At 46.0% G+C, this 23,543-nt stretch overlaps 3 protein-coding genes across 10 annotated transcripts; 1 reads left to right on the top strand and 2 right to left on the bottom strand.

Annotated features, from left to right (window-relative positions):
* The first annotated feature begins 2,214 nt into the window (after positions 1 to 2,214).
* LOC125539361 (protein ALTERED PHOSPHATE STARVATION RESPONSE 1-like) lies at positions 2,215 to 6,502 on the top strand. Its single transcript, XM_048702805.1, has 4 exons — positions 2,215 to 3,727; positions 3,819 to 3,991; positions 4,986 to 5,209; positions 5,577 to 6,502. The coding sequence occupies exons 1-4, from the start codon at positions 2,587 to 2,589 to the stop codon at positions 6,310 to 6,312; spliced, it is 2,274 nt and encodes a 757-aa protein (XP_048558762.1). The 5' UTR covers positions 2,215 to 2,586; the 3' UTR covers positions 6,313 to 6,502.
* Positions 6,503 to 8,311: 1,809 nt separating this feature from the next.
* LOC125539359 lies at positions 8,312 to 10,720 on the bottom strand. 8 transcript variants are annotated; one of them, XR_007296832.1, is made up of 5 exons: positions 10,168 to 10,719; positions 9,948 to 10,057; positions 9,707 to 9,753; positions 9,504 to 9,602; positions 8,312 to 8,854 (listed from the first exon to the last, which is right to left on the bottom strand). XR_007296832.1 is itself a non-coding variant. In XM_048702801.1 (5 exons), exons 2-5 carry the CDS (start codon positions 9,970 to 9,972, stop codon positions 8,427 to 8,429), a joined length of 591 nt encoding a protein of 196 aa, XP_048558758.1. In that variant the 5' UTR covers positions 9,973 to 10,057; positions 10,168 to 10,713; the 3' UTR covers positions 8,312 to 8,426. The 8 variants fall into 8 exon arrangements, 4 of the variants coding, with proteins under 4 accessions (XP_048558758.1, XP_048558759.1, XP_048558760.1 ...); XM_048702801.1 differs by having other exon boundaries at positions 9,504 to 9,594; positions 10,168 to 10,713; XM_048702802.1 differs by having other exon boundaries at positions 9,504 to 9,594; positions 9,948 to 10,042; positions 10,168 to 10,713.
* A 9,706-nt stretch (positions 10,721 to 20,426) lies between these two features.
* LOC125533839 (polygalacturonase-like) lies at positions 20,427 to 23,203 on the bottom strand. The gene is made up of 8 exons (XM_048697175.1): positions 23,122 to 23,203; positions 22,800 to 22,946; positions 22,278 to 22,442; positions 22,074 to 22,094; positions 21,265 to 21,554; positions 21,053 to 21,161; positions 20,851 to 20,964; positions 20,427 to 20,746 (listed from the first exon to the last, which is right to left on the bottom strand). Exons 1-8 carry the CDS (start codon positions 23,122 to 23,124, stop codon positions 20,525 to 20,527), a joined length of 1,071 nt encoding a protein of 356 aa, XP_048553132.1. The 5' UTR covers positions 23,125 to 23,203; the 3' UTR covers positions 20,427 to 20,524.
* Between the last annotated feature and the right edge of the window lie 340 nt (positions 23,204 to 23,543).

The raw sequence follows: 23,543 nt of genomic DNA, 5'->3' as shown, positions 1-23,543 counted from the left end.
AACCATATAAACTTTCCAAGTAGTCCATATCTGAGGACGCGGCTATTCGAATAGATCATTTATAACCCTGCAGGGGTGTACTTCTTCAATCCCTATAAATGTTCATAAATTTTTGTTGGGATTAAAACCCTTGCCAAAAATATCAAACATTAAAGAAGAACTTCTTGGAATCAGTGAATGCAATTTTTAGGGTTCATTGCCCTTTATTAGAATAATTTTTGAGGCTTTGAATATTCCTCAATTCAATTTCTTGAATTTAACATGATGCATGATGATACTCAGTAATGGAATTATTCTAGGGTTGTGACACAGCGCCGGCTCGCCGCGCCCCCACGCCTCTCCTTGGCCGAGCGACACCCTGCTACCCTAACCTCACGAGAGGGGAAAAAGTGAGGCCCGCCGCTACAGCCGACGCCGCGCAGGCTTTGCTCGGCGGCGCTTGCCGGCGGCAGCGAGGGGAGGGGAGATCTAGGGGAGGGGGGGTTGGAGTGGCGGCTAGGGGTTCGCCTGGGTCGCACTCGGGGGAGGACACAAGCGACTTTCTCCTTTTGATATGATTCATCTTTACATCATGCAGAGTGCTATTCTCGGAACGCCTTAGAAGCAGAGCTCAGTGCTTGCATGGAGGGACTTTCAATTGCAATCGAAAGAACGGAGCTGCCTATACATGTGGAGATGGACTCTTTGCAAGCTGTAAGGATGATAAATGATGTGGCCATTGATAGCGAGGTCTTTACCTCGCTGGTGGAGGAAATCAAGCTTCTTAGCAATCTTCATACAACTGTTTTTACTCATGTTTATCGTAGCCAAAATAACGTTAGTGATTATTTGGTAAAATTTGCTAGAACTGAAAGTAGAACCGTCGTTTGACTTAACTCTGGCTTGTCAGAGGTTATAGATCTCTGTAATACGAACCGTGGCTTTACCACTTGAGTAATACAAAGTTCACCCAAAAAAAAATCGTTTCGATACTTCATTTTTTGTCAGTAAATCCATGCCTTGTCAAGAAAAAGAAAACGCAGCTCCCCAAAAGCTGGTAGCACACGTCCACTGTTGCAGCCGTCCATGTACAGGCGTCATTTATGTACGGTACACTAGGCCATCACCGCAGCTCCCTAGAGTAGCTTATGACCTTATGTGCACGTCAAACGCTGTAAGTAACGGAGTAATGTTTGACGTAACAAGTCATGAATTTACTACCACCAGCTCGAAGCTACTCTCCTCCACTGTACTAATTCGGCGATATGACCCGTGGCGTTACTTCCCGTCCCAAATTCAATGCTCCTCCGTTGGGACGGAATCACAGAGCTACAGTACTAGATTAGTGTAAAATAAAGAAGGGAAGTTGAAGAAGGTTTTTTTTTTGCGGTGTAAAATAAAGAAGCGAAGTTGAAGAAGGTTTTTTTTTCGGTGTAAAATAAAGAAGGGAAGTTGAAGAAGGTTAGTAGGTAGTTAGCAGGTTTTTACTGTTGATATTTACTGTATATGTAAATAATTTAAAATCAATTTTATTTCACCATCAGCTTAATTGTCTGGAATTACTATAAATGTATACAGTACATTATCAATTTACAAATTAATTTGAGTCATTTTAGCCTTAATCATATGAATAGAAAGAAGAAAAGTTAGGGTACTGTAGCTTCTCTTCTCAATGTTAAAGGACCCGGTTCCGGTTGGGACGAGCGTATCCAAGCTGCACTCGTAGATAAGCATCTCACCCTTGAGTGCCTCAAAGCTTAACCGGTCACAGATCATAGCGCATGCTTCCTGCCAAAACTGTACTACGTAGCAGCAGCAGCCAAATGTTGGTCTTGTGTTTGCAAGCGCCGGATGGAGGCAGCACAGAGCAGAGCAGCGGCAGGCAGTCTACAGCGGCGCTGCACCCCGGCCAGCCGGCACGACCCAGCAAACCTCACACCTGGTAGTAGATCCACACAGGCCAGCCAGGCAGTACAGGCGTCCGTCAATGCACCGCGCCAACAAAACCGTATGCCCCCAAACCCAAGTTAACCCAACGCCGGGAAGATTAGGGATCCGAGGCCGCCACCACTCCGTCACTCGCTCCCTTGCCCTTTGACAAAGGAAGGGGTCCCCTCCCCTCCCGTCCCTCCCATCCCTCGCTGCCGCGCAATCCGGTCCGTCCATCCAATGGTCACCGGATCCTCACATTCCCCGCACTGGCCGCCATGGGCTCTCCCCTCTGCTGATTCCACTTCCGTCCACGCCCGCGCCCCCACGGGACAAACGACAAGGCCCGCAAAAGAAAAGTGTAAACGATAAAAAAGAAGATCCTTCTCTTCCCTGCTGCCCCTCCGCGGAGACCTTCCCTGCGTCGCCTTCCCCCAACCCCCTCTCTGCCTCCTCAGCCGAGCTCAGCTCAGCCCGGCCCAGCTCCCCTACTCACTGCCCTTCTGCTTGTCCCCACGTCGCCATTGTCGCTCGGCCGCATTTCGCGCGACGTCGTCCTCGCGCCAACCGCACCGAACGCCATAATGCGGGGCGAGCAGTAGGTGGGTACACTACGCTCGGCTCGAGCTCCTTTTTGTTTCTCCTCTGGGCTGGAGCGGCCCGCCCCGCGCGCGCGCGATGGGGTGCAAGGGCTCCAAGCTGGACAGCCAGGAGGCGGTGGCGCTCTGCCGCGGCCGCGCCGACCTCATCGCCGCCGCCGTGCGCCACCGCTACGCGCTCGCCGACGCGCACGCCGCCCTCGCCGGATCCTACGAGGCGCTCGCCGCGCCTCTGCACCTCCTCCTCCGGCTCCAGGCCGAGCCGCCGCGGCTCTCGCTGCCTGAGGACCGCAAGGGCGGCGGCCGTCGTGGCGGTATGCCGCTCCCGGACCGCCGTCATTCCTCGCATGTCGACTTCGAGCCCACGTCGTCCTCCGGATCCGACTCGGCCTCCTCCCCGCCCGGATCGCCTCCCCGCCGCGTCCCCGAGCAGCTGCTCCCGCAGCCGAGTTACTACGGGTACGCGCCCGAGCCAGCGTTCGCCTACCCGGCGCCGCCGCAGAGCACGATGCAGTTCTACCACGCGCGCAGCCGCCCGCCCCCGGCGTCGGTCGCCGTCGCGCAGCGCCCGCCGGTGTCGGAGCGCGCGCGCTACGGGGATTTCGATGCGGCAACTGCTGGCGGCGGCTACCCGCAGTATTACGCCTACGGCGGTGAGCCGGCCGCGGCACCGCCGCCGCAGAGGGCAGCGGCTCCGGCTCCGGCTCCACTTCCGCCGCCGAGGGAGAGCTCGTCGTGGGACTTCCTAAATGTGTTCGAGAACTACGACGACTCGTACGACGGCTACTACTACAACCCCACCACCACCGCGGCTGCCGCAGCCGCCGCGTACACGCCGAGCCGCAGCTCGCGGGAGGTGCGGGAGGAGGAGGGCATTCCGGAGCTGGAGGAGGACGACGAGGAAACAGTGGTCGTGAAGGAGATGGCGAGCGAGTACTCCACGGTTGGAACCGGCCGCAGCCATCGCGGCTCGTTCGGTCCTGTCAATACCATCCCGGAGGTCGACAACCGGAGGAATGTACAACGCAGGCGACCAGCATACCGCAATGTGGCCCCGCTGACACGAGAGCCGCCGGCGCAGAGGGTCGTCGGCAATGCGATGGACGCCGCCACCGCCGTTAAGACGCAGCTTGTCCGGGTGGCGGAGGCAGCAAGGGAGCTCGCGCCGCTGCTCGAGGTCGGGAGGCCGAGCTACCAAGGACGCAACTCGGTCTACCACGGTGAGCTACTAGTTCAGAGAGTCTGAATGATCTGATTCATTTTCATCTCAACATATCTGAATGATCTGACTCACTGTTTCATTGTTTGAAGCTGCTTCATCACGGATGATGTCCGCAATCTCTGTGGCGCATCTGGGGTGCAAAGACGAGGACATGTTGGGCATGGTGATTGGGGAAGAAGGCAAGGTGGTGGACTCGTGGAGCTTATCCTTGACACTAGAGAAGCTGTACTTCTGGGAGAGGAAGCTGTATGGCGAGGTCAAGGTAAACTCATATTTCCGTTAAGCACCTTTCTATGAGTAGAAATGGTCTCCGATCTTGAGCTGTGATTTTAGTTCTTCATGAAATGTGCAAGGGAATTTGAGTAAGAATGCTTGTGAATATGACAAAGGTAATCTATGCCAGGTTACAATTCTGTCGCTGAAAACAGTGTCATCTGGGTCCTCCGGCATGTTACCTTACCTTAATCTGAATCAACCTTTCCTAGGTGTGGTCTTCTGGATCTTTAGGTAGCTTTTTAATTTAGTCCAATGGCCTTTTTGTTTGAATAAAAGCATCTTGAGCTGAATAATGGAGTGGGCACCCTGCCCCTACTAGGGAAACTTAATCTTTTCTGTGGGGAGATTCATGTCAAGCAAAAGTCTTGCAATTTTTCAGCACCCACTAATTAAAGGCAAAACATTACTATTTTCACTTGTTGCTATTTATAACTGGTTGGTTGGTTCTGGTACTCGAGTAGCATGTTACCATTTTTGTGTGCACTTTAGGAGTCCAGGTGGTCTTGGCATGATAATAAATCAATGATCAATTAGATAAAGATCCACTATGGAAAGTATCTTTCTCAAAGCCTAATGGCTGGATATAGAAGAACTTGCAAGAAAACATGGTGCGGTTGCTTGAACAATTGAGATTAGGTCTACTGGTTTTCACCCTGGTTGCTAAAAAAGGATTAGGTATGCTAAGCTGGCTGTTCTTATTTTTTTTCCTTCTATTTTGTAAGCTAGGTAAGAATTTACTATAGCTTCCAACTTTGTTAACAAGGTCATCGTATCAAAATGACGCAATCAACTTTTTTCTGACTGGATCTGCCACTTTATTGGAACTACTTTTGTACCATTGATTAGGGTAGTGTCCCATATGCTTTTTTTAAAGGATTAGTGTCCCATATGCTTCTAACTAGAACTACTGGTTCAATAGATCATGTCTATATGTATCCTACTTGACAGTATTTCTCCTTTGTGTGGCACTTCTCTTGTAGGCTGAAGAGAAAATGCGTTTACGCCTTGCCAAGAACTCTAAGAGACTAAAGCTTCTAGATCAAAGGGGTGCTGAAGCTCATAAGGTTGACGCAACTCGAAATTTGCTCAGGAAGCTGTCAACAAAGATAAGGATAGCTGTTCGTGTCATTGCCAAGGTTTCAAGAAAAATTAACAAAGTAAGGGATGAGGAACTAGTGCCACAAGTTAACACCTTGATCCAAGGGTACGTCTCCTTTTAAACTGTAGGATAATTGCTCTAATTTTCTCATTGTGTTTTCTGATTTCTTGCTGCAAAATGTTCTTTTCGGTCGGCCAGTCATAAGATATGAACTGTTAATTTCATCTTATGCACTGCCATATCATATGAATGGAGCACACATTTGAATCTAACGATGAAATCATACATTTACATCTAGGATTGTTCCAGGAGTCTGTCTTACTCTTGCATAATCTGTATTTCATTGTGAAAACATGTTACGCGCCGAAGATAAAAATTCCTGATTGCTCTTCTGACATACGTTCTCTCTGAAGCTGTATCTATTTCTCATTAGGTGCAAGCTGATTCTAACAAACTGATCACCTCTTTTCAGGTTTGCAAAAATGTGGCAAGACAAGCTACACTCCTACCAGATTCAACTTCAAGTGATATCAGAAGCCAAAAACCTGGCTTCGGTCACATCAGGTGGAAACAACAGCCCTGGTTTAGCAATGGAACTGGAGCTAGAACTGATTAAATGGATCATCAACTTTTCCTCCTGGGTGAGCGCGCACAGGAACTTCGTAAAGTCACTCAATGGATGGCTAGCACTCTGCCTCAACTACGAACCTCAAGAGGCACCCACCTACTCGCCCGGGAGGATAGGCGCTCCGGTGATTTTCGTCATCTGCAACAAATGGTCTCAAGCCATGGACAGGATCTCGGAGAAGGATGTGGTCAACGCAATGCAGGCCCTCGTGTCGAGCGTGCGCCATCTGTGGGAGCAGCAAAACCTCGATCAAAGCGAAAGGATCGTCGCGGTTCGAGAGAGGGACAAGTGGATGAAGATGTTGGAGAGGAAGGCGCTGGAGATCAACAAGGAAGGTGACGAGTTGAACAGGAAGCTGGCCTTGGTGCCGGGCCAGCAGCAGAGCTTTCAGCGGTGCCCGACGATACGAACGTACGAGGCGCATTGTATCGACGGTAGCAGCGTGCACGTGAACCTGAGGCTGGTGCTTCAGGCTCTGGAGAGCTTTGCTTCCAGTTCCCTGGAAGCTTTCCAGGAGATACCGAGACTAGATGAAGAGGCGACAAGGTCGTCGAGAGGGAGTTCGAGGGTGCCACGGTGACCTGCTTGTAAGGTGTTGTCCAGAACTTGCGATCTGTGGATTTGGATGAGTAGTCTGTAGTTTCATGGTGATGCTGGTGGCCTGGTGGCGTTTTGGTGGGGGGTTATATCCTCGTGTAATTAGCTTTTGTTTCACTGAAGCGTTTGTGGGCTACACTTGTGTAAGATATGGCTATGGTAGATTGGTGGTAGTATGGTGGTGTCTTCTTTTCTAATGGGAAGGCTGGGACTGGGTAATCGTGATCGTGCCCTGCTTTGTTGATTACAAAAAATGTCAACGCCTCCTCGCTGTGTGGAAAGCAGAGACCAACTGAGGTGAAATTATATGATATGCAGAGGTGGCAGCATGGTGCCCTTGGTTAGGCACTGTAAACTGGAGGCTCCTGAGTCTTCAGGGTAACTAATTTATGGATGGGCTTCTGTGCCGAAGATCAAAGAGCTTGGACGGGGCGCTGTGTCGTTGACAATTTGTCGCGCCAGCGCTTTGGGCGAAACGATAATCGCCGGCGGAAAATTTTCAGCACGAAGTTCTGGCTGAAGAACCTTGGTCCGCGTTGCATATATCTGACAAGCGACGAGTCTAGTGCTCCGCAGGGTCGTTGCTTTGTGTTAGTCGTTTTCAATTGCCACACTTGCATATTTGGGAACTTTCCTGTACTGCCACAGCAGTAGCACAGCATGATTTAGTTAGTGTTATCACAGCGAAAGACCGCCGTACTCCGTCCTCGGGTTTGAGTTGTTTTAACAACGGAACGAATCTATAAGCTGATAGATCTGTGTTTGCAGATCTAAAGTTCTGAACAAACCTTTCATCGATTACGAGTTTCAGTTGGTGATCCAGGCTTGGGCGGACGTGTGGATCGTGGTGGCGGCGATGTGCCTCGATGTAGAGATATTTTTGCAGTTTTTTGGGAATACCATGGTTTCAGAAAAAATACCCTGGTATTAAATACTTTGATGTGTTTGGATGAAAGAAATACTGTAGTTTAAGATACCGTGGTATTTCTAATACCGTGGTTTTTTTTGCAGTATCTAAAAAAGAGGTCCCGACCTCTTTTTTAAAAACTGAACCGAGAGAAAAGTCAGTCCCTCCAACTCCTCGTCATTATCTGCTAATCGTAGTGTAATTTATATCTTAATTATTAGACAATTTTTTGTTAGGTGATTAACTTGTGTTCCGTTGGTCTCTCGAGTCCATGTTCTTCTGGCCGTCGTTGCCAGTGATTTCTCCGTCCGATCAGGGATCTAGCATGCATCTAGTGAGTCCCGCTAGCATCTAGAAGTGGCCGAGAGGACTTGGCTAGCATGGCATGGCTGCATGCATTGGACGGCCTCTTTTACATGCTGATCAGCTAGCTTAAGTGTAGCTGAGTTAGTTGTAGTCAGCCAAAAATTACGAGAAAACAGCATTTGCCAAACGAATAGGTGGTTTTCGCAAAACAGAGAAAAACCATGGTTTAGACAAACCGAGGTATTGATTGCCCTTGGGTTGAGAAACTGAGGTTTTGGATTAGCACAGTTTTAAAAAGACATTGCTGCCAAACTAGGCCTATAATGTGTTCTGTTTTTTTGTTCTGTCATTAATTGGGGACAAAAATATGTAGTTTCATGGGCATGGAAGTTACCTAGACAGTGATAGATCGCCTTCGGCGGCTAGCCAAGTGCAATCCCCAGCAAGTATTGCCGCAGTATTCACTTTGTCTTTGCAGGTCAACTGGTGGCAATGGCGTGGCCGGCGCCCGGTGGCTTCGTGCTGTGACCTGAGTGCCGGCGGATACAGCGTGCGTTGCACCGGAAGAAAAAAAATCATCACACCCCGTAAGCATAGCCTATTACATGAGTAATTGTATGATTTATGACCTAGTGCTTAATAGCCTGTTGGTGCACAATTAGCTACTCCCTCTGTTCACTTTTATAAGTCTTTGTAGATGTTTCAGACAGTGTGCAAAACAACTCAATTTCATTTGTCTGAAACGACTTATAAAAGTGAACAGAGGAAGTACATCAAACAAAATTCAGATATCAGTTGCTATTGCCAACTTTTCTATAACAACAAAACTTTCTCCATTTCATATGTTGCCAAAAGAAACATAGTTTAAGCAACGCCATATACTTCTAAAAGGCTAAAACTGCAACTACATGTGAACGCAAACGCAAGGCAAACTCTTTAGGGCTACTATAATCATAGTGATCAGCGACCACTCCTGGCAGATATTCTTTTGAAGTGTCCATGTTAAAACGATATGGCACACCATTTATATACAAACTGCTTGTGCGATTCAGAAGTCTGAATGCTTGTATGGCATCTTTGTACCAAGAAAAAGAGATGACCACTCTTTCTTCTGTGGCTTGATGTATTGTTCGTTCAGATGTAAATTCAAGCTTCTGACTAATGGCCCTGAGAATTGCTTGAACTGATTGCTGACCAAAATGTGATGGTGGCTCAATGACAAAAGGGTAGTGCCATACGGTGCACATTCTTATGGATCCCCGTATATCTCCCATGAATATTTCTTTGCTTGACTGATTGTTGATATCCATGGCTGTGTCAGAAAAGGAAAATTTTAAATTAAGGACTGTGAAAATCATATACTGTACTGTGATATATATGTGCCAAAGAAGCGCAAATCTTTTGCTGATCAAGCATGACAACTTTGTACTCGATAAGTTTGACAGAGAAGGGCAGTTTATTACTGTTTTATCTATGACCATGATACTGTGAGCGAAATCCGACGCTAAAATAAGCATATAATATATATTTTTCCGTTCTAGTGAGCATAGAGCAGGAGTGGATCTTACTAAAATAACATGAGCGATTTATGCTATGGCAGAAAGTAGCTAAAAGAAATACCACTAACGGAAGAATAAAAAAAATCCAGGAAATGGAGAGATTATACTTGCGAGTGCAGGAAAAAGTGGCAAATTTAATGAATGTACTTTCATTTAGCCAACAGATAAAATGTTTTTGTTCTCGTGAGCAAACGGCTAGAATGAACCTCATTAAAATTGTATGAGTGATTTATCCAAAGGCAAATAGTAGCTAAAAAAATACTATTGACGGAAGAATAAAAAATAAGGAAATGGAGAGATTATACTACTTGTGTGTGCACGAAAGATTATTTCAAAGGAAGTACTTTCGTTTAGCCAATCGCCCAAAGCAAAAGATTAGTGCAATGGGTAGAAAGTACACACCTTGACAGAATATCTTGTTCTTGTAAATCCTGTGCTCTACAAATTTCTGAAATCTGCCACTGCAATTGTACAAAGATCTTGCCACTGAAATCTGCCAGACTGTCCACATAAGTTTTTCACTTTGGTCATAATCCAATTGATGAAAATAAGAAACTCTGGTAGTTGCATATCTTTTAAAGCAAGAAATTAATTAATAATTACACCTCTCTATAATCCGTATTTTCATCCGATTGGGCTTCTGCACCAATGTCTACTCATTCACAATATACAGATGAATTTAGATAGCAGAACATTTTAGATCAGAAGGAAACTTTCAGGGTAAAATCCATGTCAACAAAAAGAACAGACATAGAGCCATGATGAGATTTGGAGCCACAAAAGTAGTAGTAAGGAAAAGGAAGAAATATGACGAAGAGAAGGACGTTTTTGCTCGGTAGTACTCACTGATCTCTGGTGAAGAGAAAGACATGAGACTGGACAGAGAAGCTGCTCTACGTTCTGAACACAATCATTAGTTCATGTACATAAAGGGCACCATCCTGGAGCAAAATAAACTGAAAAAATTGACGTCAAAAAGATAGGAGTATATCTTCTAAACTCAGATTATAGCTACAGCAAAACAATCCTCGACTTTCTCTAGCAAGGAAAAAAAATCAAGATGTACCTATTGAGGAGGTGTTCATGTTGGGCAGGCGGGAGGCACTGGATGTCGAGGGGTACAGGGGTGTACAACACCGGCGGCGCTGGGGATTTGGCCTATGCTAATGAAAGTATGCCATCTCTGATCTCAAGCACCACCAGATGGTGGTAAAACTTCAATAATAGAGGACACCCGCACCTCGCCCCCGAGTGCCTCCCTAGATCTTCGCGTCCCCGAGCACCGATCCCATGCCGCCGGAGAACCAACCATGGCCGCGCCTCCCTCTTACTTTCTCCTTCCCTCCCGTGCTCTCTCTCCATATCTCTCAGCTCACTCTTTCCTCTCTCAGGAAGCAAGCTCGCACCCCGGAGTTGAAGCCGCCGCCGCCGGTCGCCCCGCCCTTGACCGGATCTGGACCCTCCCCAGCGCCTCTCCTCGCTCATCCACTCGCTCTCCGTCTCCGGGCGCCTACTCCCACACTTGCTGCTGCTCTCCTTCCCTCCCTCCCTCTCTAACCTGCCCTCCCCTCTCCTGCTCCGCCACGGCTGGAAAGGAAGCAGGAGTGTGTGTGGATAAGATGAAACAGAGGAAGGAACCGCGGGTTGGATTCTTACAAACGCAGGGTTTTTTCTGTAAAAACTGAAACGTTTTCTCAGATCGACTTAAAGAGGGACGGCGGGTTAATTCCCAAAAAGCACAGGGACCTTTGTGCAAAAAGCCGCGACGGTGATACCCTTACGTTGCAACGGGAGACATTGTTACCTATCTCATCCCTCGACCTATTTCCTTCCGTCCTCATCTCCTTGTCCATGTCGGTTATCAACATCTCCTAAGCCCCTGTCCTCCTTCCCGCCTTTAGTGAACCATTATGTATACTCCCTCCATTACAGTTTATTAGGCGCAACTCAGAGGGCTCTGGGACCTAGGTGTTTTCTAATTGGAAGGAAAAACGGAGCCAGTTAGCTGTAGATGCGCCTAATCAAATGTAAAATTGACGCATAGTACTCCCCGTCCATTAAACTGATTGCATGCACCGGTTTCCTTCTTTTCCCCCTGGCGTTTCCTACTCTGCATGCACCGGACCGAGTACTTTCCTTCCGCATGCATTTCTTCCGCGCGCGATTTCTACGCCGCGAGTTTCCTTTCGCGCGCGATTCCGCGCCTGATTTTCCTTCTGCGCCGCGTGCCGCGCGCGAGTTTCCTTCTTGGCCGCCTGATTTTCCTTCTACGCCGCGCGCAGTATAAGTAGCTATGGCGATGGATGTTCACGAACAGACGGCGCTCATCTTCGGCTTCCTCCTCTTGGCCTCCTCGGTCCAATGGCACGGACGCAGCAAGATGAATCAGATCGCCGGCTTCCTCCTCTTGGCCTCCGTGGGCTGTCTAGGGTTGCTTTCCAACCGAGAGCGCAACCGCCCGGAGGACTTCCTCCTCTTGGTCTCACCGGACGAGCGAGAGTTCCATCCATCTCCATCGGCACGGCTGGGTTCGACCATCTTCCTCCTCCAACGACTTTGCCTCCGGCACCTAACGAGGCCGGTTCGTCGAACTGGAGTGGCTCTGTCGGCAGGGAAGGTACAGACAGCGGCGGCGGGGCCGGGATCGCAAGTTCTACGTTCGTGGGCTTCACGTTTGGCAGCGGCGGGATCTCGTTTGGCGGTGGCGGCGGGATCTCGTTCGTCGGTGGGGCAGGTACAGGCAGCGGTGGCGAGTCACTAGGCTTCACGTTCAGTGCAGCCAGCACAGGAGGTAAACACTAATGTTCTACCAGCTCCTATGTTCGTCGGCGGGGCAGGTACGGCGCGTCGTACTGTGTTTGCGTTTAGTGCACTAGTGCATGCGTTTAGTACCAGCTCCATGCACTAGTGCATGCGTTTAGTACCAGCTCCAAGCACTAGTGCAGGTACGGCGCGTCGTCCTGTGTTCATGTGTTCGTCGGCGTTGCCAAAACTGCAATGTTTTAAAACTGCAGATCGTTACCAAAACTGCAGTGTTTGCTGCAGGAGTACTAAAACTGTTGTGTTCTAAAGCTGTTCTCTTCTCACGTTTGTGTTCTAAAGGAACTGGTGGACACAATGGTTTGGATGTGATGAACGGAGAGAACGCAACTGGTTCGGGCATTGGCTATCGAGGAAGTGGATACAACCCAAATTTTGCCCATGCCGACGAATACCCTCCTAGTCAAGAGGCTGTACAAACCCAAAAACAACCAATCGATTTGAGTAAGCATATTTACAGCATAGTTTTGTTTCCATATTTTTTGTTTATCTAATTATTTTTCCTACGAATCTAGATGTTCTGTCGAACAAGGAGACAAGAAGACAGTACAATACAGATGACAAGCGTCACATATATGCTGAGATCATTAAACGTAATGGTACGGGTATAAGGTTGAAGCATGGTGTTTCTAAAGCTGTTGCACTAGCTTGTGATTGTCCTAGGAGGATAGTGCAAAGGGTATGGCGGGAGGCTAAAAAAGGTGGCGGCATTACTGGGGTCAAAAACAATCAGAAGCTCAAATCAGGAAGGAAGAGGATTAATTTCGACATAGATGCATTGGAGGCCATCCCACCTGGAGAGAGAACAACATTAGAACAAGTTGCTGGACATTTGAACTTGTCAACTACCACTATTTGGCGGAGGTGAGCGTTATACTATCAGATTGTTGTCAATTTTCTACATGTCAACATTCTTTTATTATATGGAGGTGAGTGTTATCAACGAGATATTTTTGATATTTTGTTGTAGGTTGAAGATGAAGGAAATTAGACGAATAACAAGTGAATTGAAGCCTTCTTTGACTGCTGCAAACAAAAGGGCTCGTGTGGAGTATGCTCTTATGCATCTTGAGCGAAGTAGCCTAACATCCCAAGGCGGTATTAATCCCACATTTAGGGCTGATATGGATGTGGTTCATATAGATGAGAAATGGTTTTATCGCACGCGGAAGACCCAGAACATGTATTTGAGTCATAGAGAGGAGGCACCACACCGGGAATGTAAACATAAAAACCACATTCAAAAAATTAGGTTCTTGTCCGCAATGGCTAGACCAAGGTATGATGCTCAAGGCAATTGTGTATTTGATGGCAAGATTGGGGTTTGGGCTTACACAGAGTGGGTGCAAGCAAAAAAGAAGAGTCAAAATAGGTTGGTACTTGTTCTTGTTACTACTCCTACTTTCTGCTAAATTTTTATATGCACATTATTTACTTGTTCTTTATTTCTATATTCTTAGGTTGAGGGGAGCATGGGAGTTGAAGCCCTGCGATAAAGTGGACAGGGAGAAAAGTCGGGAGTACTTAGTGAAATACGTACTGCCGGCTATAAAGGAAAAGTGGCCTGAGAGTGATAGATGAAACACCATCTACGTACAGCAGGACAATGCTAGGACTCATATAAAACCAGATGATCCACTTTTTTTGCAGGAAGCTGCAAGGGGTGGTTGGGATATTAGGATGATATACCAACCACCTAATTCTCCTGACACAAACATATTAGATCTTGGTTGGTTTGCCTCAATTCAAGCAATGTTCCATAAAAAGATGCCCAAGACTCTACCCGAGATTGTCGCAAAGGTCTTGCACCGATTTGAGTATTTTATGTTATTTGTTCAAGATATCTACTCCCATAGGTTAATGTTATGAACTGATTGAGTTTTTTAATTTTATGTGTAATAGGTTAATCAATCCCTTGCTGAGTACCCCCATCAAAAGCTTAATAGGATCTGGTTGAGTCATCAAGCGTGTATGAGAGAGATCATCAAGCACAAGGGTTCTATGCACTATGCAGTTCCTCACTTGAAGAAAAAAGCACTAGAGAGACAAGGATGTCTCCCTGTTCGTTTGACAGTTGACAGAGAATATGTTGAGCAGGCAATTGAGCACTTGAACTCAACATGAGATGTAATGGCAGATTTTCAGTAGCACTTGAACTCAACATGAGATGTAATGGCAGATTTTCAGTAGCACTTGAACTCAACATGAGATAATACTCCTACTAGTGTTGCGAATGTACTGTTTTGAACTCAACATGAGATAATACTCCTATATGCAAGGGGCGGCCATCAGGTTCATAGATCATGCAGTAGCTTTTTTTTTTGCGCAAATCCTATGGTATACTTCATTGCTATTCCCCTTGATTACTTTGTGAATAATCCGCAGGTTCACTCATACACTTTTACATATTCTATCACCAAGATAAGCTCATAATAAGATTATATAAAACCATATTCATACTCACTTTCTTACATAAACTTGAAGCATATAAAACCATTACAACTCACTTTATTTTCATCATCCGGCGAATCTAAACTTGACTATCCGGCACATTATGCACTTTCTTTTCGTCCTCTAGATAGATAGATGGGTTGCGACGGCACCTTATGCATACCCCTTCTTTGTTTATCGCCACCGTAGTCGCACAATCTTTGCACCAAAAGTTGTCACACAGGCAAGGATTTCCGCAAGCCTCGCAAGAACGCAAATCTTTTGGTACCGGGAGCCTACATCCTAAGCAAAGGAATATGGAAGGCTCACTGCGGATGCCACACTTGAGGCACAAAGCCGGATGAATGCACACCTCGCAAGTTGATGTCGGGTTGGAGTAGGTTCTGTGTGACACATCTTGCACGAGGTTAGCGGTGCGGACATACCTAGCCGAAATCCTTGCATCTGTAGCATCGACATTGGTTGCACGATCCACTCTATGAAAAAGATCCTGGATGTTTTTATCAACCCTCTGAAATTCATCCTCTAGTTCTTGTACTTGGCCTTGCGTGATCTCCACATCGCCATCCACCTCGACATGGACGGCATCCACCTCGCCCTCCACCTCTCCTTCTCCATGGACGCCCTCCACCTCTCCTTCTCCATGGACGCCCTCCATCTCTCCTTCTCCATGAACCTCAACTTCCTTCTCCATTTGGCTTCCACCTCGCTGGTTCAAGGAATAGCAAAGCAAATGGCTCTTCTTTTATACACCAAGGAATGGGGATGCGGTGTGAAAAGGAGATCAAAAGCTGCTGCATGCAAATCCTTCTCCATTCACACCTCAACAAAAACTGACGTGTTCCCACTTGCATGCAGAATTGGAAGGAGAAAGGAAAGAGAGCACCGCATGCACCAAACACCACAATTAATTCTGTGATTAATGAAACACGCCTTAAATCTCTCCTATTCTGAAAAATCAAGGATTTGGAGATGCGCCCAACAAACAAAAATGGAGGGAGTACCTCAGACAGTGAGCTTATTCGCATTAATTAATGCAACCTTCCATTGAAGTGTGATGTTTCATCATGTATGTTGCATGCTCAGACGGGATAACCAATAACCAGAAAAAGATGAATTGTTTTGCGAAAGAATTTTTGGACCCATAAAAAGCGGGATTTGCGTTTGTGACCATTCTCGAGCATGCGGAGCTGAAAACAAAAGGAGAGCACATAGTTGTCGTGGTCATTGCATGCATAAGATGGTGTGGAGAAAGAGATTGAGAATATGTTTTAGTAACATCAAATAGAAGGCATGCATTAAGGTAATACCTGTAATCAGCTAGCAAACAACATCAATAGCCTAGCAGCAAGTCACTTGTTTCTTTTTTTTGGATATTAATTATGCAGCAAGCATGTAGTGTGTCTCGTAGGTTTCCTTTTTAATTGGCCGCCAGTTAGCCTGAATCCCGTTTACTTAGCAATGCAAGTATGATGGATGCAGAAAAAAATCATAAAAAAAGTATGATGGATGCATTAGGAAATTAACATGGTGATTAACCAAATTGACTATTTTCATAAGATAATTTCCTCATTTACTGATGGATGCACGTTTTAGCAAGTTCCTTGTTGCAAAAGGCGCCCATGTACAAGGTGCAATGCAAGTACGCATGCATTGGATCCCTTTCTTAAATAACCCATATAGGACTCACCTTTTTATTATATGCAGCGATGTATGAGGAATCTCTCTTAATTTCTCCAGTTTAATTGCCCACCATATTTTTTAGGAATCCTTTTATCATGCATGCAATAATATTTCTCAATTCCTTAATTAATTATCCCACAATAGTATTGATTTCTTTTTGCCCCATTCGATTGCCCACAATATTTCTGCCTTACACAATCCTTCCTTTCCTCTTTTTTTCAAGAACCCACCAACTCCTCATCCTCCGATTACCAATTTCCGAGGCGTATATTAAGGTGATTAATGATAGGTAATTTGAACAGGTATATAAATTACTGGTTGCTTTTAGAAAGGCGAGATGGTACTTTTGATAAAAAAAAACCGCTATAAATTAACATAGGTTGGCATAGTTCAGCTGGCTGGTGTCTATTTTACGAGATGGTAGGCTGTGAGTTCGATTCCTCATGCACGTGTGTATTTTTTTTTCTTCTTCTCGCGTTGCACTAAAGCTGGGCCGACGACCCAGGCTGCTGGCCCAAGTCGTTAGGATGGTAGGTTGTGAGTTTGATTCCTCATGCACGCGTGTATTTTTTTTCTTCTTCTCGCGTTGCACTAAAGCTGGGCCGACGACCCAGCCTGCTGGCCCAAGTCGTTAGGATGCAGTAAACAGGCCCAAGTCGGTAGGACGCAGCGAACAGGCCCAGCCTGCAGGCCCAAGTCGTTAGGACGCAGCGAATAGGCTGAAGTCGGTAGGACGCAACGAACGGTGAACGAAAACACGTCTTAGGTGTACAGATGAAAATATTAGTACCACCTCGAATATGTATTAAATTCAAACTGAAAGCGTAAAATCACGGAAAGAAGCGTATTGTGACGGTGAACCCATGGAGTCAATCCGTGCTTTATTATTAGGGATAGACTAACAAAAGAGCCCGTGCGTTGCAACGGGAGAAAAAAAATACCACACACCTCAAATTAGTAGGTAATATTTTTTTGTCATGACTTTAAATATTACACACCAAACTAAAAACTATAAACATTTTCAAAAAAATCATTTGAGGTTTCTTTATATTTCATAGCAAATATGCTCGTGTGTTGCAACGGGATAAAAAAGTATCCCCGCAGAACGTACAGGCGTTTGGCACGTGCACGTTGTAATCGGCTACCTCCGTAAACGGTTCCGGGCTAGTTGTCAATCGATACCACAAACAACCCCCCTATAAAGCGATGCATTACCGCACATCCTCCTTCGACGATCCTCTACTCCTGGACCAGCGATCTTGAGGCTAGCTATGTACTGATCAGCAACGCAAACCTTTTTCTACAATGGGCTTTTGGTTGGGCTGGACTTTTTCTCAAATCTTGGAGTAGGTAGGGTGCAACGGCCGCTACAGTGTCGAATAATCCCACCTCGTAGGAACCAGGCAGGAGACCATATACGAATGACACGTCATGGACGAAAACCAAAGAAAACACGTAATGTAGGACCAACTAAGGGGGACGAAACCAAAAATATCACCTCCCTTTAATAGTAGGTATATATATAGATATAGATATAGATTAGACAAATGCCCGTGCATTGCAACGTGAAAAACAATGTTTATTATTTCTACTAATCTGCCTGACCAAGGAACCATGTCGTTGAACGATAGTCCCTGATAATGAAAAAAAGGATAGTTCATTTGGTCAGGATATGGGTTATGATTTCAAGTAAATTGATCTGTCTGAACAACTAAGTTTTAATTGTTAGTTCATTCTTTACATTATTTGTTCATTCTTAAAATTTAAAACTAAAAGAGAAAAAGGGCAATATCTATAAATATGAAGTAATAGCAGCAAGCAATCTAACATGTAGAATAATAATTGCAGCCGCAAGCAAACCAATCGAGAGAACTATATCCATATGCACATTTTCAACTTCTGCATAATTTTGGCTCCATATCGACAGTCAAAAATCCTTACTCAACATGAAAGATGAACTATGTATAAATTGCCTCCACCCTATTTATAGAAACATGTGGCAAGAACCTTGCAACATGTGCAAAGTAAATAAATAAATTTCTAGTTCTTTGTTATTCCAGCATAGCAATTCATTGAGGATATCTGAAGACTCTATTAATATTTGGGATATCAGGTCATCAGAGGACCAACCCCATCATCATGAGGGCCTTTTGTTTCCCGCCGACGTGCAGCATGTTGTCGTCTTAATCTTAATTGGCCTGGTTTTTATATATAGCATCGATTCGTGTCTCTTGTGGACTCCATGGCAATTTCTGCCTACATCCCACATCCGTTATCTCACCACTTAGGTGGTAATCATCCAGCAGCCAATTTTTGGATATGTGCAAATTTTGCACGTATATAAACTGGTATGGTTGGATGTAGAGGGCCGAGGTGGGACTATTCATAATTGGACGAACCCTGTAGACGGCCGAGGTGGGATTATTCATAATTCGACGAACCCTCTTACATAGAACACACAAACATGGGCTACGTCAACTGGTCGAAGCTTTTTACGCTGAGCGGGAGAACCTGAGTTCGACTCCAAGTACCTCCGCTATTTTTGCATCATTTGCCAGCTTAGATGGGCCAAGCTGGGCCAGTGGAAAATAATGTGGTCCGTCTCGGACGACGGACAACGAAAATCTGGATTAATTGCGTGCTTGGAAGATTAGTACCACCTCATTTATATTGTGATTCGTAAAAGCGTATTATGACACGAGAAGAAAGCGTATTGTGACGGTGAACCCACAGAGTCAATCCGTGCTTTATTATTAGGGAAAGATTAGGAAGAGATATACAGGAGACTAGTATTTTTTTTGAGAAATACAGGGGACTAGTATGTATCGCCTGTAGCTAGCGCTCGCTCACAGGGCCAAAAATGGGCCAGGCCCGGTACTGGTGCACACCTTTTGTTTTAGAATTTCCGGAGACCAACTAAGCCATGGGCGGCAATCCGACCCATTGTTCTGGGAACCAAGGTACGCTAGTAGAAATCCTTGGTTCCCAGAAAGTGCATGGGTCCGCAGGGAGCATATAAATTAAATAATAAATAAATGAATTATGCCTGATGGGTGCCTGATTGAGTCGGGTAACCCGATGTGTTCGGGCATGGGCATGAGATTCAACCCATGGGTAGGGTCGTGGGTTTATGGCAGACCCGATTAGTGTTCCGGGCATGGGTCTGGTAAAGGTTGACCTGACCAAACCCGACCCGATTGTCAGATTGACTCGCAAGGGTCTCTTTTGTGGTATGTGAGCGTATCAAGTGGTGCGTCCAGCAGCCGTCACATGTCCGTACTGAACGCTCCATCTAATTTTTTTTCTGTTCACATTAGATTTTTTTTTGGCCTTTAGGTTTTTGCTTGGTTTTCCCAGGTTTAGGAAAAGCTTTTTTATTTTCTTTTGCGAAGTACATCTATCATCTTGAAAAGGAAAGAAAAACCATGGTTTTACAAGAAGCACATATTTGCTTCTCACGGAATCACGGATTTTCTTTCGTGAGAAGTACAACTGTGGTTCTCAAAATCAAAAAAAATATGTGCACCCAAGAGAAGTATAGATTTGCTTTCGCGAGAAACACTTTTAAAAATCTGCTTCCATGAGAAATCACATATTTGCTCCCCACGCTATACTTCTCGGGAAAAGAAAGTCTGTGCTTCTCGAAAAGTGGAAAAAGGTGAAAAACCATAACTATGCTTCCAGGCTCTGGTTTTTTCTCTTTCATCTTTTTTTGGTTGATGTTATTTTTTTATCAGATTTATTTTTATTTGGTATTTGCTTTTTCCGGTTGCTGTTTTTTCATGAATTTTTTTGGTCAAAACTTATTAACATGGGAAGTTTTGAAGAGGTCAAAGCGAGAAATCCAACCATCAAAACGGTTCAAGAGATAAAAAGTATTGAATAAACGAGTCTACTGGAAAAGAGAAATTCCCAGATGTGCTACTTGCAACCACCTAAAAAGGTGGGGAATGACTTTTGCAAAGGGGTAACCCTTAACTAGTTATTTCTGTTCTCTAAAAAAACTAGTTATCTCCGAATTCCCCCATCTTGCTCACTTAGTAAATCTCATCGATGATGTCATCCATGTGCTCGGGCCTGATTCTCTTTCCTTGTTATTTGTCGTAGCCCTGCCTTTTTTTCTTTAATCGACTGGCCTCATTTTCATGCCTGTGTTTGTTTTTTCTATTTTTAGTTGGCTACGCCTTCGAATTTGTGGATCGTGTTTTCTAGCAGAAGAGGTCGTCCAAGAAATAGGGGCATTCCAGAAGTCAGAAGTTCAGCCGATTTGCAATTTTTAAGGGTTGTAGACATATTCCTTGCAAAGATTCACAAATTTCTCCAGAATTTTTGAAACATTTTAAACACATTTATTTGAAATTGGAGCATGGGAACATGTGGGAGATGGCATCACCGGACACTCTCTCCAAATGCACTCCTAAACCCTGGGCTGGGTATTATTACATTATCTATTTTTTTTGTTACATACATTATCTAAGGCAAGGGATCTTGGGGTAGACATATCCGGAGGTGTCCCCTTGCGCGTTCTGGCAGAGGGCCAGGGCTTCTCCGTACGGAAATGTGATCGCCACGGAGTTGACGTGGATGTTGGTGCAGCTGCCGCTCTCGCTGCAGACGAACTCGACGGCCGTCCTGTACCTCGAAGTCCCCTTGAGGTTCGTGTACGTTATGTTGCTCACCGCCACCGCCCCCTACGGCAAATTATGATCCCCAAAAGAAGACGCACAAACATTAGCACTAGCTGCTCCACACGTACACAGATAGTCCAACAGTTAATGAACACATGCACTACTACCATGTTTGGGATGTGGTAGGGGTCTGCGTAGAACTGGTTGATGACCACAGGATTGTCCACGTTGGTGAAGTTTATGTTGGTGAAGGAGATGGATCTCGCGTAACCTTTCCCACCCTGCAGTGCGAAGAAACAGTGTAATCACCCGGAAGTTAGTAAGAGAAGGCCGGTTTCAGCTTGGTTTCATGGCACCTCAGTACTGTACCTGCCACGTCTTGATCCTTGCTCCACTCGAGGTATTGATGAACTGGACGTTTTTTACGTCGATGTACTCCACGGATTCGGTTGCTCCCTTCTTGCCAAGGCTCCCCACACTAGCCAAGAAACACAATCACGTCATTTTACTCCTCTTCTTGGAGTGCATGGTAAATAGAAAATGCAGATGGAAGAAGCCTCCTTATTGTAACCCTTTGTTACCTTACAGCACGGCCGGGGCCGCAGACGATTCCGTCCACGGTGACGAATCGGCTCCCGGGGCCGATGGAGACGCATTCGCCGCCGGTGCCCATGGTCGATCTGGTGACGCGGACGTCTTCGCTCTGGTCGATGTGCACGCCGTCGGTGTTGGGGCTGTCCCAGGGCGCGGTGGTGGTCAGCTGCGTCAGGTGGACCTTGCTGCTCTGGCTGACGGCAATATGCATCTGCGGGCTGTTCTTGCTGCTGAATTTGCTCAGCTCCACGTCGGTGCAGTTCATGACCACCAAGGCCTGTATCGATCCATGCGGTGGCACGCAGTACGCAATGAGGTTACATGCATGTTGATTTGCGAATGCTAATTATCTAGACACTATACGGGAAATACATTTGTGTTCCTATATGCACCCTATATGGGGATTTTTTAAAATATTTAAAAAGTCAAAATAGCTAAGAACTATTTTGACAAAAAACTTGACTTAATTTTGCACTAGAATATAATTTTCCATGAAAAAAAACAAAAGTTGACCTCACAGCAAAAAAGACAAAATTTATTTGCTATTATAGGTCACTATTCACACTATTTTAGCCAAAAATTTGTCTTTTTTTTGAAAAGAAGTCAAAGGGAAATTTTCTTTTTATGAATTTTTTCTCACTAGTACAATAGAAGGTCAAGTTTATTTCAAAAATATTTTCAGGAATTTTTGACTTTTTGTTGAATTACTATTTTTTTTCTCATATAGTGTGTAGGTGTCCCCATAAACCACAAATCCGCCTCCGACACTATACTTGCTTTACACGTTTGTACTAACCGTCGGCGCCTTATATATGTCCTGAAAGAAAAGAACAATAACAGGTGAGTGAAAACTGATAAATGCTTCGCCTTGAAGAAAAGATAGACAATTAAATACACTTTCTCTCAGACGAAGATTTGACAAATGAATCTAAAGGCACAAATGCACGGAGGAATTAAAAGATTTTCGTTCTTTCTTGCAAGAGGTGAGTTGGGCTCTCACACCGTAGCGGTTGCATTGATCGCTCCACCACCACGACCGGCCTCTGCCGTCGAGCAAGCCGGTGCTGCCGCCGGTAACCGTGAGCCCCTGGACCTGGTAGAACATCATCCAATATTTCTGCCCGCTCCATGCGCCCGGCGGTGGCGCCGTAATCGTGCCCATGACCTACGACAGTCAAAGCAAGGGCAGCAGATTTCCTGACCGTCAGATGAAGCCACGCAAACCACGGCCCAGATCTAAGAGCAGATCAGGAAAGACGGACGGTGCATGCGTGCCTGGACGATAATTCTGGTGGAGGCGCAGGGCCCGCTGAATCTGGCGGGGCCGACGAGGAAGGACTTGCCCGCCGGTACGAGCAGCGACGCCGACGAGCCTCTGGCGCCGCACGCCGCGCTCCATGCGTCTATGAACGCCTTCGCACGCAGGACAGATAGTCAACACACATCCGGCCGTCACGTATGCGTGAGCTATATCGATCGAGAGCGCAACGTCAACTCGGGCGTCGCGCGCGTGCGTACGTACCTTGGTGTCGTCCGTGGTGCCGTCGCCTCGAGCACCGTAGTCCTTGACGTTGAACACGCCGTCCGCCTCGCCGGCGGCGGCAACGAGCACACTACGCCACGCGAGGGCAGCGAGGAGCAGGGTGGCCGTGCGGATGCCGATGATGCCCTGCAAGAGTAATTAGTAAGCACGTCTCACGCGGACGCACCTGCATTTATCGCCAATTCACCAGCACGTACGTACTAGTTGTTATTACTACTCTATAAACTACAGATGAATCTGACCATAGAGTGTGTGCACTAATCTAGTTATTTGATATTGCTTAGACGACATTAGTACGTACCATCTGTGTAGGTCTCGTAAGGTCGGTGACTCGTGCAATGTCTCCACTCTCGCTGCAGTCTCTGAGTGGAATCAAGTGCCAAGCTCTGTTCGATCCTAAAATGTTTTCCTTTGGGGGTATATATATGGTACGCCGGAGAAGCGTCGAAAATGGGGGCGGCACCTTTTCATATTTTTTTTGAAAGAGGCGGCACGTTTGTTTTGGTGTTGAAGATTGCCAAAGCGGTGTTGAAGCCACATGGCATTTTGCTAGATCATGTATCTGTCAACACCCACCAGTACCAGATGGATCCTTCATCGTGTTCTCGCGCCGAAGAAATGAAGATCGATGGAGTGACGTGTACGTTTGCCCAGCAAAAAAAAAGAAATATACGTTCGACCACGCAGATATAATGCTTAATCGTTCCAAATTGAATGTGTAAA

This window comes from Triticum urartu, chromosome 2, assembly GCF_003073215.2.
Source record: "Triticum urartu cultivar G1812 chromosome 2, Tu2.1, whole genome shotgun sequence".
In the NCBI taxonomy this organism is placed as follows: domain Eukaryota; kingdom Viridiplantae; phylum Streptophyta; class Magnoliopsida; order Poales; family Poaceae; genus Triticum; species Triticum urartu.
Note: the sequence above shows the minus strand (reverse complement) of the source record. Positions and strands in the feature narration are given on the sequence as shown.

What these genes read in the sequence shown, in the direction of transcription:
- LOC125539361 (XM_048702805.1), top strand. Translation starts at nt 2,587, where the DNA reads ATGGGGTGCAAGGGCTCCAAGCTGGACAGCCAGGAGGCGGTGGCGCTC. An exon ending in ACGCAACTCGGTCTACCACG is followed by an intron (nt 3,728 to 3,818) that starts GTGAGCTACTAG and finishes CATTGTTTGAAG; the next exon opens with CTGCTTCATCACGGATGATG. An exon ending in GTTAACACCTTGATCCAAGG is followed by an intron (nt 5,210 to 5,576) that starts GTACGTCTCCTT and finishes ACCTCTTTTCAG; the next exon opens with GTTTGCAAAAATGTGGCAAG.
- LOC125539359 (XM_048702801.1), bottom strand. Translation starts at nt 9,972, where the DNA reads ATGTCTTTCTCTTCACCAGAGATCA. An exon ending in TTTCTCTTCACCAGAGATCA is followed by an intron (nt 9,754 to 9,947) that starts GTGAGTACTACC and finishes GTGAATGAGTAG; the next exon opens with ACATTGGTGCAGAAGCCCAA. An exon ending in AAAATACGGATTATAGAGAG is followed by an intron (nt 9,595 to 9,706) that starts GTGTAATTATTA and finishes ACAGTCTGGCAG; the next exon opens with ATTTCAGTGGCAAGATCTTT.
- LOC125533839 (XM_048697175.1), bottom strand. An exon ending in CAAGGATCAAGACGTGGCAG is followed by an intron (nt 20,965 to 21,052) that starts GTACAGTACTGA and finishes TTCGCACTGCAG; the next exon opens with GGTGGGAAAGGTTACGCGAG. An exon ending in CCTACCACATCCCAAACATG is followed by an intron (nt 20,747 to 20,850) that starts GTAGTAGTGCAT and finishes AATTTGCCGTAG; the next exon opens with GGGGCGGTGGCGGTGAGCAA.